The sequence below is a fragment of the Erigeron canadensis genome, chromosome 7 (assembly GCF_010389155.1).
Source record: "Erigeron canadensis isolate Cc75 chromosome 7, C_canadensis_v1, whole genome shotgun sequence".
Lineage (NCBI taxonomy): Eukaryota > Viridiplantae > Streptophyta > Magnoliopsida > Asterales > Asteraceae > Erigeron > Erigeron canadensis.
This window is the reverse complement of record NC_057767.1, coordinates 30719527-30733873: the sequence shown is the minus strand read 5'-3', so window position 1 is coordinate 30733873 and position 14347 is coordinate 30719527. Positions and strand designations below refer to the sequence as shown.

Sequence of the window (14347 nt, the reverse complement as noted above, 5' to 3'; positions counted from 1 at the left end):
ATGTGTTTTAACTAGAGTATCTTTAGACCGATTTCAAAATCCTTTTTCTAGCTACCCAACATATTTACCTATTAACATATTTACCCAACATATTTAGTTATTTACCTATTAACATGCGAACCTGATTATGAGGACATCAAAACACCTAACAACTAGATTTATCATAATTTTGAATCTAACATAATTTAATAAGCCAACAACTTTAAATGTTTTTAGTTGCAAATAGTAAGTCTAAAATTTATATTAATAAAATTTGACTGATAAAGAAAATCTAAATCTTTGTCCTAAAATAATGTTAGATTTTAAACTTTAAAAAATTAATTAAAATCCGCAATTATTATTTCAGTTAATGGACAAAAATGTGTTTGGTGAGGTCTAAGAGATCCTTCTATGTACGTATGAAGACCAGATCCTCAACTTTGAATTGGCTACATACCAAGAAATTATTTTTAATCATCAATTACAAAGACATTTTGTATTAGCTGGAAAAGTACGTAAACAAACATTTAAATAAAAATAACTTAATTACTAGTTAATTACCACTGCTCGATCATAATTAAAAGCGAGAAAAAAAAAATACAAAAAATCGTTTGCCATATTCATAACTAAAAAAATACATAGAAAGAGATCCATATAAAAGGAGCTTGAACTTAAAGGTATATAATTAAAAACATAAATAAATGTTTGTATATGTACAAGTATATATAAATGTATCTCTATTCATAGAGGAAAGAAGATAATACCGGATGGTGTAAGTTATCATGGTCGGGGAACCATATCAACATAGATGGAGTAGAAAGAAGCCATGAGGCTCAGGATAGACAGCGCCTTCGGTTTACTAGTACACATATGCATGCATACATAGGCGCTATCCCTCCTGAGCTTTATAGATTCGTTTCTACTGTTTTGTTTTGTTATGTTTTCTCGTCAACATCCATCTACAATATATACACACGCTTTTACATACATACGTATATAAATACATATGTATACATGTACATATATTTGTTGGTGTGTGTATTTATAATAGAGATAGTTTGATATGTGAGAAGAGCATGGGGTAATTAAGGTCGTATTTATAAAGGGGTAGTTGTAGTTGTGTATACGGGACTATTGGCGTGACGAGATGATATCATAATGGGAAGAATTGAATGGTCGGTTTATACCAAACAAATATATATGGGGTTTTTTTTTGGGTGGATGGCCGGACCCATATACGGTTTCAATTCTCATTTTTTTATTTATTTTGGTTTTGGTTTCTTATACCGTCAATGTGAGAAAAAGAAAAACATAATCAATCGATGGTTAATTAACGATATAAAATAAAAACCATTAATATAAGAGTGAGTACAAATGACACATTTTAACTCTATTTTTTACTAAATAAGAACATATGGTCAACTTCTTTTCTTAATGATAACATGAACATGTATGATCATGATTGTTGTATTGCATCGTGTTTTGATGGTTGGTCGTTTTGATCATCCGGCAGTGTTTGCAAACTTAATGGATGGAAATTAAATTTAAGTGGTCTCACAAAAGTGAAGGTATGTTTTTCATATATGTATATGAAAACATTAATTAATTTACATTTTACACAATGAAGAAATCACACTAAATTTACGATAAGCAAAGAAGTTATAATTGATTATTTTCAAGTCAATTAAGGGTCGTACGTCTTGATAAGTTAAAAAATTTCTTTCAACTGATGATGCTGATGTGGATGACTACATAAATTGTCATGATGCCCAAAAACATGTTTACTCATCAAGCCGTCGCTTAATTCACTTTAAATTGATCTGAAACTCTTCTTGGCAAACAGGTTGACGGGGACTGTCTTTTTGGGCTTTTAATTTATTGGGCCTATTGTCTTGGTACAAAAAGAAAAAGATGCAATCTTTAGGCCACGTGTGCTAAAGACTAGCCTCCTAAGGCCCGCTTCAAGCACTTCAACCATCCAACCAACCATCATATTTGCTAGGAGCCTTAAAAAAATATGTAAAACGGTAAGACCTAATAAAATTAATAATAATAATAATAAATAAATAAAAAGAAAAAAAAATTTAAAAAGAAAAAGAAATGCTCTACCAAAGGTATAAAAAAGACCCTCAACCTTTTTTTAAAGGTGAATTTTGTTTGAAAATTTCGTGTCGTGATTCGACAGCGAGAGGTCTAACATAGGTTGTTTTAAGCGGGTCCGCGCTAGAGAGTTCTCTTGAAGTAGAAATGCCTATTTCAAATAACCAAGGGGGGGGGGGGTCCTACTAATTCACCCAAAGGCACGACAATTAATAAAGGTAAACTCTGCCCACTCAAACTTAAACATGGACAGGGGCGGAGCTACGATGGGGGCAACGGGGGCAACCGCCCCCATAAAGTTTCGAAGACGTGACATATTTTTTTCATATATCCTTTTTTGCCCTTACATAAATACTTGTATATAATTGAAGATAGGGCTAAATGAAACAATACACACTTATAGCCTAGTGAAATTCCCCCAACCTCCTAAATAGGAGATTGTGTGTTTAGATCTAGCCCTCTAACTTTTTATTTTCTCTTTTGCATTTGTTTATATGAAAGGTTAGTTAGTTTTTAAATCTTTATTAATATTATAGTATAATTAAATAAGTTAAGAAAATGTAAGAGAATGTAAGTAAATACATCACAAAAAAATATAGTTTTAGTTTTGTTGTTTTCTTTTAAATATAAAGTATTTTTCTTTTACAAATGAATTTCTAATAAACATACGATAATAAGTTTTCATCATATTAATTGTTTATTTGTTTCCTTCTCATATATAGATGTGAATTTGTATTTTAATATCTCGGTATAACACATTAAGTTCTAGTTTAGATAAATATAGTTTGCCTAAATTATTTATTAGAAACCTAACACACTTAAAAATTTTAATTTGCCCCCATGCAGAAAAGTTTCTGGCTCCGTCTCTGAACATAGATATACCCAAGTCAATCATTCATAGAAGGACTATCTATATCTCAAAGTTGGTGGAATGGAGATTCAAACCTGAGACCTATAAGTCGTCAAAGGAACTCCAAACCACTACACCAACTCATCATTTATACCCTGAACCATTTATCTAACCAATTGATGATTTTGCTAGAAGTCTACTAGTACTATTATCTAAATTTATATAAACTATTGCCAAAAGAGGAAACTCTCTGTGAGATAATAAAATAAAAATGAAATCATTTGGAATAAAAAAAGATAAATGGGCGAGAACAGATACCGTCTAATTAATACTGTAAACTTCGTGTGAAAATTGTAATGTTACTTGAATTTCTTCACAAATTTAAGCATAAAAATTTTATACATATATTAAATGTAAATAAAATGATGATTTTTAATGGTGTAGACAAATAGTATTTTTATCGTAGTGTAGATACTGATTTGATATTTGTATGTACTCGTATTTGACAAAAAGTTAAACGACCTATATTACTTAGCATTTTTAATTTCTTGAGAAAAAGTTAAACGACCTATATTACTTAGCAAAAAAAAATAAAATAACTAAACATACTTGTTTGTCGAAACAAAGACTTACCATTGTTATCAAACAAAAGATGGGTGCTAGGAAACAATAAAACATGCAAAACGGATCAATTCTTCATAATAATATATATACACAAAGAAATATACTTTTTTCTTGTTCTTTTTTCAAATATATATACACTACATTAAGAGAGATATTTCCATTACTGCACTTTGAAAAAGACAATACACAAAGCATGTCGATATGATGTGAAAAATATCAACCATTCCATAACAAGATATTTTTGTGTAGATATTTTCCAGCATGACCTTTTTAATTAGTATCTTCTCATGATTCCCTCCTCACAAATCTTCCCTGTAAAAGATAGTAAGATACCACAATAAGCTGCATTCATAACAACTTATAATTAGATTTGAAATTATATGTACGATTTAGCCACATACAACTACAACATACGCTTTAATTAAAAACATTAACTTATATATAGAACTAGATTTGAAGTATTCTATAATTAAACACAATCAATATCAATAACTTAACCTTGTATCTTGGTCTTATGTCTGCATTAAGCTTTCGAACTTGATATCTTATTTTCCGCGTAAACAATCGGTTTTTGCGTTTCTTTTTGTAGCGGAGAACACTTGCTTCGCGTCTAGCACTGGATTCTTTCATCACCGGCACTTCTCCCATCTAAAAACATTCAAAGCTAGAATATATTTAATACAATCAAGTTTAGAGAATTTATCCATCCTACTAGTTATACATGCATAAAAATAAAATTATCATTAAGGAGTTTCTATTATGATACCATGTGATTTTGTTTGACATTTTTAATTGTTTGATATCAATGTGCTTATTCGAGGCAAAAAATAGGTTTTGTGCAGTGAAAATGTGATGCTGACATGAAAGAGCGTCGTAGTGTGATGACAATGTGATCTAGGCACAATGCTAGATATACTTATATAGTTAAAATTTGAGTCTAACTATCGTGCTAAAAAAATTGAAAATATATATATTAAAACATATGTAAATTGAATATACAAATTAAAAATTAGACTAACGTACATAGCCATTGTTGGGAGTCGAATGAGCTAAATCATTTGTCCAACAAGGACCACGATCGGACCATGCATCCATAACTTCTTGATAATTCAAGTTCAAATTCAAACAAGTTTTATTCTCATTATCATCTTCTTGATCTTCATCTCCTGCTTCTTGCCAAACTCCACACAATTCGTCTTTGATATTTCCAATCATATTTGCTATATTATTTTCCTCTCGGCGTTCCAAGTTGTCTTCGTTTAGAACACCCGAATTTTGATCTTCATCATTCATTGAGAAGCAATCGTCCCATTCTATTAAATGATCCCGACTAATCTCATCATATGTAGTATTACTACTCATAACACCTTCTCCTAGACATCCTTCATCTTTGATCCCCCAAATGCTCTTGAAATCGGATAAGCTAGATAAATTGCTTTCGAAGAAATCGTCTACTTCGGAATCTGGAACCAAGTGTTCTTCTTTCTTGGGAGATTTTAGCAATGAATTTTGACCCATTTTCATGTAGATGTGTTTGGAGTATTTTGCATGAAGGATTTAGTGAATATTATGGGCCTTTGGTTTACCTAGTTAGTGGTTGGTCTTTTTAGTTGGGTGATATGGCCTTATCTTTATCTTATTGGTCTAGATCATGTGAATCCAACGAGCACATGAATAATGAATATGTTATGTCAAAATTGTCATATATTTTAACGACAATGTTACATTATTTTTAGTTGGGTAGTGATGGAACTAAGTTTTAGTAATTCATAACATAACATATATACCTATTTTATTACGTAATAATTCTAATACATAACTAAATATTGTTGTAATTTCAAACTCTCTTTATTTTTATTTTTTTTTATCATCAACATTAAAATCTAAAACTTTCTTTTCTTTACGAGAGAAAATACTCACGTGTTACAACGGTGAGATGGTTGGGTATAGGTCTTAAAGTGTGATAGGTCATAAGAGGTGATTGGTCATAGAGAGTAATAGTCAGATGCCTTAACGTACGAGCTCCGCCCTCAGATATAAAAATTCGTTGAAGTTATATCAAATGACATCTCTAATGAAAGAACATGAAGTTTTAAGAACACTCATATAATTTTTATAATTTATCGATGTACGGTTTATGAAATAAAATATTTTGAATGAGTTAGAGGAGTAAAATGATTTATGGATGAGAGAAAAAAAAATGAGTAGTTGAGATTTGAGGAGAGATGAAAATGAGTGGCTGAAATGTTGAAATTTTGAAAAAATTTGACGAAACAAATGTTTTATAATGTAGTAGAGATGAAGAAAAACAACAAGATTTCATAGTACAATAACTAGTTAAAGTTGTACATTATTTTATTTTTGCTCTTTAACTATATTTATATAAGAAGACTGTTAGAGTTATAAATATACAAACAAATTTTACAAATTCATGATTCACCAGCAATTAAAATCAAGAAGAAAAAAAAATTAAGTAAAAACATTTTAATATCATTAGCCAAATCATATGTCAAGTCAGTTTTTAATATTATGTTTATAAATAGTTTTTAAACATGACATTTCTCTTAGTATAGTATTTCATCTATCTCATTGAGTATTTTGTTTTGAATTTTTCAAGTGTTCGTTTTATTAACTTTGACCTTAAATATATTATTATGTCATATAATACTTGATGAAAATTATATTAATAAAAGCATATCTAAACTTTAATCAGTTCGATCATATAAATTTTATCAAGTATTATATACAACAAATTAAAATTTCATGTTTTCCGCACAAGATAAATATCCATACACATGGACAAATTTAGCATGGGGGTACATCGAGCCTAATTTTGATACAATGTAATTATTTTTCATTTTAAAGGTATATTTATAACTTTTCTCCAATAGTAAATATGAGAATAAATACAATTATCAAATTCGTAAGACTAACATTTCAAATTTGTCCAATCAAAATATTTTTTCTAGCTCCTTCTCTGTCCATGCCAATATAATTTTTAAATATTAGAAAAAACAACAATTTTCAGATAGACATAAAGTAGAAACTAAGACAAGAATAGTGACAAGCCCATAAACTTTAAATAGCTCTAAAATACACATTATATTATATTATATTATATTATATTATATTATATTATATAACCTATTAAAAGGAATCACTTGATGAATAGTAACTCACGTGCGTGACGAGTTACTATTCGTCCATATAACATCCCATAAAATTTTACCAAATCGCATATCGTTTGATTTTTTCATTACAGGTTATCTATTGGTTTTCTGCACGCCTTTAAGGAATCAATTGATGAAGTAACTTGTGTGCGTGGTGAGTTACTATTCGTCCATGTAACATCCCGTAAAACTTTACCAAATCGCATCTCGTCTGATCTTTTCATTACAGGTTATCTATTGGTTTGCTGGACACCTTTTTTTCCTTTTGGGTTCCCAAACAATATATTGCAACTTTTTTATGCTTATATCCCGTACCATTACCATTATTCGGATTTTGTCACATCGCATCCCGTTTGGGCTTTCTATTACGGGTTACTCATTTTTTTTCACTTTTTTTCTTCTGGGTTTCCTAACAGTATATTGTCATTTTATTATGGCCATACCCCGTAACGTTTTGTACCCTTATTTGATTTTTGTGCACTTTCTTCTTTGTGGTTTCAACTAATATATTGAAAACTTTCATTCGACTTTTGTTTTTGTGCATATTAAATATATGTCTTCGATACACTATAAACTTCTAGATGCGTTTGTAGTATTGCTTTAAATAAATATATATTTCATATGATTAAAGTTTTAAGTTAACATATATAGTGACACATCACAAGTAACAAAATGTAATTACAATAATTGACACTCCACAACACTCAGATGGAAGCTACTTTGGTTTTGCCATAAAGTAAATAATTGATGTAGATCTGAAAAATCGTATGGTATTTTTCTTAGAAAGGCAAGTAACTCAAGTATTGTACAGGACTACAGGCAATCTGACTTTTCTCTTTCCCTCCTTCATAGAGCCCATACAATAGGCCCAACAAAACCCATAGAAAAAATCGGGCAACGGGCAAGCCCTACCCATTATTTAGAAAAGTTTCTTTTTGTTTTCCATTTTCGCTTCTATTGATCTTCTAAATCTTTCTACTTGAACGAATGCATAAGCCTTGAGGCGAGGTCACAAATTCATCAGTATCAGCCAGCTTTTTTCGATTAAGCCGATACATGTATTTAGAACCTAAGGATACAATAAGCTAAAACATCGATGTTTTTTTTATAAATAGTTTCATACAATGAAGTATATCAAAATTAACGATACCCAACCTTACTCGTGTGTAATGTAAGAGAGAAGTATGATGTATGTAGCAATCATATATCTCTATCCAAGCAAAAAAAAAAATATATATATATATATATATATATAGAAAACGTACTATTTCAACACAATATCATAGATCATACATAGATTGATATAAAACCAATAGAACATCGTTTCGAGACAATTTATAAATGTAAAATTAACCAATATGTTTTTTTAAAGAATCTAAAATAAAAGTCAATAGGTTATCTGGATTTTTGATCCACATATACAACCAATGTAGACTTTTTGATGATTAAAATTGTACTAGTATTAAAATAAAAACAAAATGTGTTTTGAGTCAATTCAATCTCATATCACAAGAAATCACATATCTTGTTTTCGAACGACAATGACCATTCCCCCATGAGGGATCGAGTAGAGAGTCGGTCATTATAATAATGTTTTATTTTTATCAAATTGCAACCTTTGACTCTATGCAATTAAACTTTCTTCAAAACACACTTCCTACAAATTCTAGTTACATGAGAACCCATACCTATCATTTCATTTCATATGTGTATAAAGAAAGACCACCGCCAAGAGTAAAACCCTACGTACTTTACTACTACTCTTACTCCACAAACTACTTCATTTAAACCGTTAGTTTTAAAAGTTTATGAAATAATATATGTGTGTCAAATGTTAAATAAGATATGTTATGACGTTGGCTAGCTTGTAAATGAATTACTCGTATATATGCAATGTATTGTGTGTCATTTTTTTTTTCTAACCTTTTTATTGTGTCTCACTTTTGTTTATAAGTATAAGACTAAAACTTACTCGTGAATGTCGGAAAATCTAGAAGCATATAACGTTCCTACTAGTTATGACAATCATAGTCTTTATCTCTTGATTATATTGAAATACAAACAAAAAAACGATAGTAGTTGTAGTTAGGAATATTAATTAGTTAAAACTTGAATTAATACCCATTCTAGCTAGTCGCACATTTCAGTTTATTGATTTTTTTAGACTATAATTTTACAAGACATTTTTTTGCATGTACGTCAACAATAAAAGCTAGGTAAGTAACCAACTTCTTTCCGTTGGCAATATTGTGATTTTCTTGGAAAACTTAACTTTGTATTTCATGAAAGGGGAGTATTCACCTTTTTTTTCCCTTCAAATAATTCTAGCTTAAAAATAAGACACGCACACATGTATATCTCACATGATAGAGTTGACCATTTCTCTCTAATTAATATTGTATATGTCTCCCATATCATACTCTCAATAATTATTAATGCTCTTTACTAGTATTATTATACGAGTAGTTATATATATTGATATATTGTACGTATCATGTACGTGTAACAATTAATTAAGCGTAGAATATATATGTATTTTTAATGTACTTTGTCATTTGAACATGATTCCATTTTATCAAAAACTTTAAACACAACATGCATGCATGATTAATTATGTGGCAAGCTTCATATATGTGAATAATACGGGGACAAATTCCGATATAAATATGTCAAGCCATAGATATATATGCAATTTGTTCCTTAATTTAATCGTCAATGTCTTGATGAGAACGATGTTATGAATTATTGACATGTATGCTACAAGAATTAGGACGTATTTAAGTTGATGCTTAAAAGAATATATAAATTTCGAATTAGCATATATCAAGTTGAATATCATATATTTTTTTTCTATGATTGGATGTGAAATAGAAAACAATGTAGCTCAATCTACATACTATACGTATACTTATATAGAGTAATATACATTTATTTAAAAAAAATAAAATTGATGTTGATATATGAATTCTAGTCATCTTTTTTTTACTTCAACTAAACCTTTGATTTCTAATTAATTAGTTATATGTTAAGACATATATACAATACTAAATTGATTAGTCACATTTATCTCTTTTTATATATATATATATATCTTATATTATATGTATATATGGATCATATGGTATCTTTTCGACAAAATATGGATATAGTATTATATATCTTGAATTTCGTCATATTTTCTAATATCTATTGTTAGTATAAATTAATAAATTGCCTGATTAGAATGAAAAAGCACATATAAAGCAGAAATGAAATAGGAAAGAAGAACTAATTAAAGCACCAAAAGCAACATATTAATAAACAAAAGCAGTTGGTGAAACTCCAGAAACTGAAATTCATAAAAACTAGCTAATTAGAAAACTTAGATCTAACACAAGTAACAAAGAGCTAGAAAAATGGGAAACTTGATTATGTCCAAAGAGACTCTCTTTTTAGAGGATCCTGGATTACATTGTTATTAGATGTGTAGCTCAAGAACTGTGGCATTTGGTCACCGAAATCAGATGTATTACTCCCGGACAAGAGCAATGACTTAGCGTCGCAATCCATCATGGATGGATGATGATGTGTTGTAGGCAGTTCAGGCTCTTGTTGCATTTGGATGCATAAGATCTCGGCTTGAGCCACCGCAAGCTGCATTTGTAGCTGAGAGACTTGGTTTTGTAAGTAGGAAATGGCACCAACACATCCGTAAACTGGATCTCTCATTCTAGCGTTTGCTTCGTACACCAGACTGCTAACTGCATCCGCTCTTTGGTGAAATGGGAGCTCCTATATTTCAAAAACATTCATTTTTAGATAAAAAAAAAATAGGTTAAACATTATTAATGAAGGTTGATATTTGTACCATACATAAACATATTTATGTAAACTATACTCCTTTGACAAAAGATAGGTTACTTCTTGAAACTTGCATTATTGTCTCTAAAGTCTAATTTTTCGGGTTAAATAATCAAATAGATTTCTTGATAATGATAGAGGAGACTTTTGTATATGCTTTCCATCTCCAACTTTTCTATCAAAATCGCTAAAGAAGCTAGCAACAATGACTACCTTTCACGCGCGATACCAATTTTCAATCTCTTGGAAAGTTTCATGATTTGTTGTTCATTTCTTATTAGAAAAAGATTTTTGGTATCATGACTTAGAAAGGGTTTGTATAAGCATATTTATGTAGTAGAGTATCTTCTTTCCACATCATGCTAGCTATAAATTCTTAACAAATATAAATATCATATATATTTTACTTGTCTTATTTGAACTACAAAATAAGCCCTAATTCTTAAGATTTTTTGTTCTTGACAACACTAGGTCAACATATCAAATATGTGTATGTATAGATATATGCATATGCATACATACGTATAATAGAACTAGACATATATAGACATGTAGTGGGAGAGAAAAAAGACCTGCAACATCTTGCTAACATTGCTAGCACCAAAGACCTTATGAACAATGGCAAACTTATGAGGATCATCAGGAGGAAAATAAGGAGCAAAGATGCAATCTTTGGCACAACGACGCCGCAACAACTTGCACGAGGCACACGGTGAGCTTCCTGATCCCATTTTTGGTAAATTAATCTATGGAAAATTTTATTAATCAAATTGAGGCTGCAAAATGAAAAAGATGAATGAAGAAGACCAGAAGTGGAAAAAGGTATAAAAGGTGTAGTTTGGAAGAGAATGAGCTTTGCGACCACCCTATTTATAATGCCCTTGTATAGAATGAATCAAAACATTTTTTAATTAATTAAACTAGTTAATTATATATATGAACATATGCACTTAGTTTAATGGCAAAAGTTATTTCTTTAATTGCATGTTATATATGTATCTTCAAAACACGCAATCTGATGATACGTACATGTATGAGTAGATAAATGTATTTAAAGTGTTATTTTTCTTTGAGATTTCATTGGGTTTAGTAGTATAATAATAGCGAATGTTAGGAATTATTCAAAATAGATCGATCTCATTTAAAGTAGATAACTTGAATATGCATTTTTATGCGTATTGACAGTACTATTAAACATACTTACATATTTATATAGTGAGGTTTTGGAATTTAGATAACATGTCATTTGATTTTAATTATTCACAAGCAAATCATAATTATAAATGAAGATAAAAAATACCCTAAATTTTGTAAAAGGTTATACACTACAAGAAAAATGGGATTTGGCAGGCCACGACGAAAGTCGCGGGCCTTTTCTAGTAGTGATATTTGGATATGTTAAGACAACATATGATAGACCCCCTGCTGCGAGTGATCCGTACTTTTAAAAAAAATATATTTACATATAAATTACACGTGAAAAAGTCATCTAATCTAAATATAAATAAAATATTAGCTTTATGATTTTGCAAATAGAAATTTACTTTTTGTTTGTAAATGAACTTAATTCCATATATATCACGTACACTATGTAAAAGCTCTCGCAATGAAAACCTTTTTGATTGTATAGCTTTTTTATTGCATTAACATTTAACAAGAAGCTAGAATTGAACATTACGACGTTTGTTAATTAGATTCATCAAATAGTTCAGTTTAATCAAAGTTAACTTTATATTTAAAAGAAATAAAAGTCAATACAGAATCAAGTATGAAACCATAGGCAGCTCATTTGAGTAAATCAAATAAAATATTAGTTCAATGATAAAACAAAATTAAGATTGAAACCCAGCTAAGAACAGTGTGAGGAAAAAAGGGGTTTGCTTGCGCTTGAAAAAGTTTGATAACTGTCCCTTTTTAACTAGGAAATTACATACATGCCCATCCATTGCCAACCATGTGAAATGGTAATATGGTAATTTTGGAATTAAAAAAGATGGCATTTGACATTTTGACCACCGCCTTGGCAAGTGAAAGGTGGGCATATATGTCAATGCAATTCCTTGAACTTATTTTCCCGTGTTTTGAAGCGATGTTTGTCCACGTTCCTGTTTTGACTCTAGCTTAGCTTCTTAAGCTCCTCCTTTTATAATATGTTTGTTTTATTCTGGTTTGTTCAAATTATATTTGAAATAACACTAATGAACTTTTACTAACTTGGCTTAGTAGTTAGTCGATTTGATTTCTTTAGAAAGAGGTTTCGGATTAATTAACACCTCCCTATGTTACATATTTTACCGTTGACCGAAGGAAAAAGTTCGAAAATAATAGTTACAGAGATACTCCGACTTGGGTATATCCGAGTCAGAAAATTAACTCGTTGTTCTCGGTGTGAGACAAAGCATACATAATCACAGTCTCTACAAGTTAGAAATCTGGTATAGTTCACGGTGTATTATAAAAGTGAAAAGAAAATAATGTATATACGGAGAATTGAAGTCGTCACGTTATCAAAAGTTCAAACATAGTAAAAATATATAGTTGGTAAATATACTGTGGTTCTTTTAATCTAGACTTCATTTGTATTTTTCATTCAGCTTTCAATTTATTCCACACACATATTAAAGAATCAAAAAGTCCAAACAACGTAGTATGTTGTATAATACGTTGTGTTTCATCGTTCACGAGCAAACAGAAGGTGTATGAAGTCAAGATTAGTTATTAATAAATTGTGGTTCTTTTAACGTCTACATCAATTATTTCATACACGTTTTGATCCAAATCCAATACACATCACCAAAAATTAAGACATAAAATATAATTCGTACGTTGTCTAATTCGTTATATGTGCTTCACATAATTAAATCACGAGAAAACTGGCTATGAAGTTAATATTCGTCGAATTCCATATCTTTTTCGAGATCAATTGAAATTAAAAATTAACATGAGGGACGCACAAAATGAAATACTCTAATACAAAATTGTAAACTGTCTGTCATGTGTGTGTGAATAATTAATTACGAGAATTCTAGAATACGTTATCTTTATCGGATTCGCGGTAGAGAGTCCTAATAGAATGAATTTATTTAAACCCCTCGATGTTGTCACCTATGATATTGGCCGGGAAAGGAAAACTCACTCGAGCCTACCATGAACGAAAATTGCATACATACATGTAGTCACCCTCAAATTAATATGCTTAGGATAAGACTGGAACCCGAAACCTCTTGTGAGGAAGCATGTCTATTTATCACTATACCATTTGATTGTGGTTAGTTGCATCAACTAATACCTTAGAATTGAAGTATAATATGTATATATAATTAAGTTTATATATATACATACGTATATGCATAAGTATGTAACTGTAAGTGTTCGTGCATATGTATTTTTAAAGGCCAAACCAACAAAATCGCTTAGATATTCCGTATAGAGTGACTCATTGTTAAAAGGTCATTGCTTAACTGGTCAATTCAACCGCATCAAAGCCCTTAGTCGTCCCAAGTTACTAAAACTCAGTCCGCCCGTAGGCACAAAAACATATTATTCGTAAAATCCGATTACCTCAAAGGATCAAACCCTGGTTTCTTATCATTGGCCTCCATGTCAATAATTATCCGTGCATATGATTTAGCAAAGAGTAATGACTAATTAGGAGAGCGTTGTTATATATACTATTCAGCTTGGGAGTGTGCACAGCCCAAGCTTGGACCCACAATTACAAAGATGATCGAGTTTAACGTGAATGTTGGTTGGGAAGACATTCACGAGGATGCTTGAAAAACTT

The 14347-nt window shown here is 30.2% G+C and overlaps 2 protein-coding genes across 3 annotated transcripts; both read right to left on the bottom strand.

Annotated features, from left to right (window-relative positions):
• Positions 1–3606: 3606 nt before the first annotated feature.
• On the bottom strand, positions 3607–5184 carry LOC122608045 (protein CHLOROPLAST IMPORT APPARATUS 2). 2 transcript variants are annotated; one of them, XM_043781127.1, is made up of 3 exons: positions 4577–5184; positions 4052–4201; positions 3607–3895 (listed from the first exon to the last, which is right to left on the bottom strand). In XM_043781127.1, the coding sequence occupies exons 1-3, from the start codon at positions 5075–5077 to the stop codon at positions 3839–3841; spliced, it is 708 nt and encodes a 235-aa protein (XP_043637062.1). In that variant the 5' UTR covers positions 5078–5184; the 3' UTR covers positions 3607–3838. The 2 variants fall into 2 exon arrangements, with proteins under 2 accessions (XP_043637062.1, XP_043637063.1); XM_043781128.1 differs by having other exon boundaries at positions 3607–3865; positions 4577–5177.
• A 4935-nt stretch (positions 5185–10119) lies between these two features.
• On the bottom strand, positions 10120–11294 carry LOC122608468 (LOB domain-containing protein 12-like). Its single transcript, XM_043781574.1, has 2 exons — positions 11136–11294; positions 10120–10494 (listed from the first exon to the last, which is right to left on the bottom strand). Exons 1-2 carry the CDS (start codon positions 11292–11294, stop codon positions 10132–10134), a joined length of 522 nt encoding a protein of 173 aa, XP_043637509.1. The 3' UTR covers positions 10120–10131.
• Between the last annotated feature and the right edge of the window lie 3053 nt (positions 11295–14347).

Excerpts from the sequence above, each read along its gene's own strand:
- LOC122608468 (XM_043781574.1), bottom strand. The coding sequence starts at position 11,294 with ATGGGATCAGGAAGCTCACCGTGTGCCTCGTGCAAGTTGTTGCGGCGT. Across the intron at positions 10,495-11,135 it reads ATGTTAGCAAGATGTTGCAG|GAGCTCCCATTTCACCAAAG; the intron begins GTCTTTTTTCTC and ends TTTGAAATATAG.
- LOC122608045 (XM_043781127.1), bottom strand. The coding sequence starts at position 5,077 with ATGAAAATGGGTCAAAATTCATTGCTAAAATCTCCCAAGAAAGAAGAA. Across the intron at positions 4,202-4,576 it reads CGACTCCCAACAATGGCTAT|ATGGGAGAAGTGCCGGTGAT; the intron begins GTACGTTAGTCT and ends GAATGTTTTTAG. Across the intron at positions 3,896-4,051 it reads ACATAAGACCAAGATACAAG|CTTATTGTGGTATCTTACTA; the intron begins GTTAAGTTATTG and ends TTATGAATGCAG.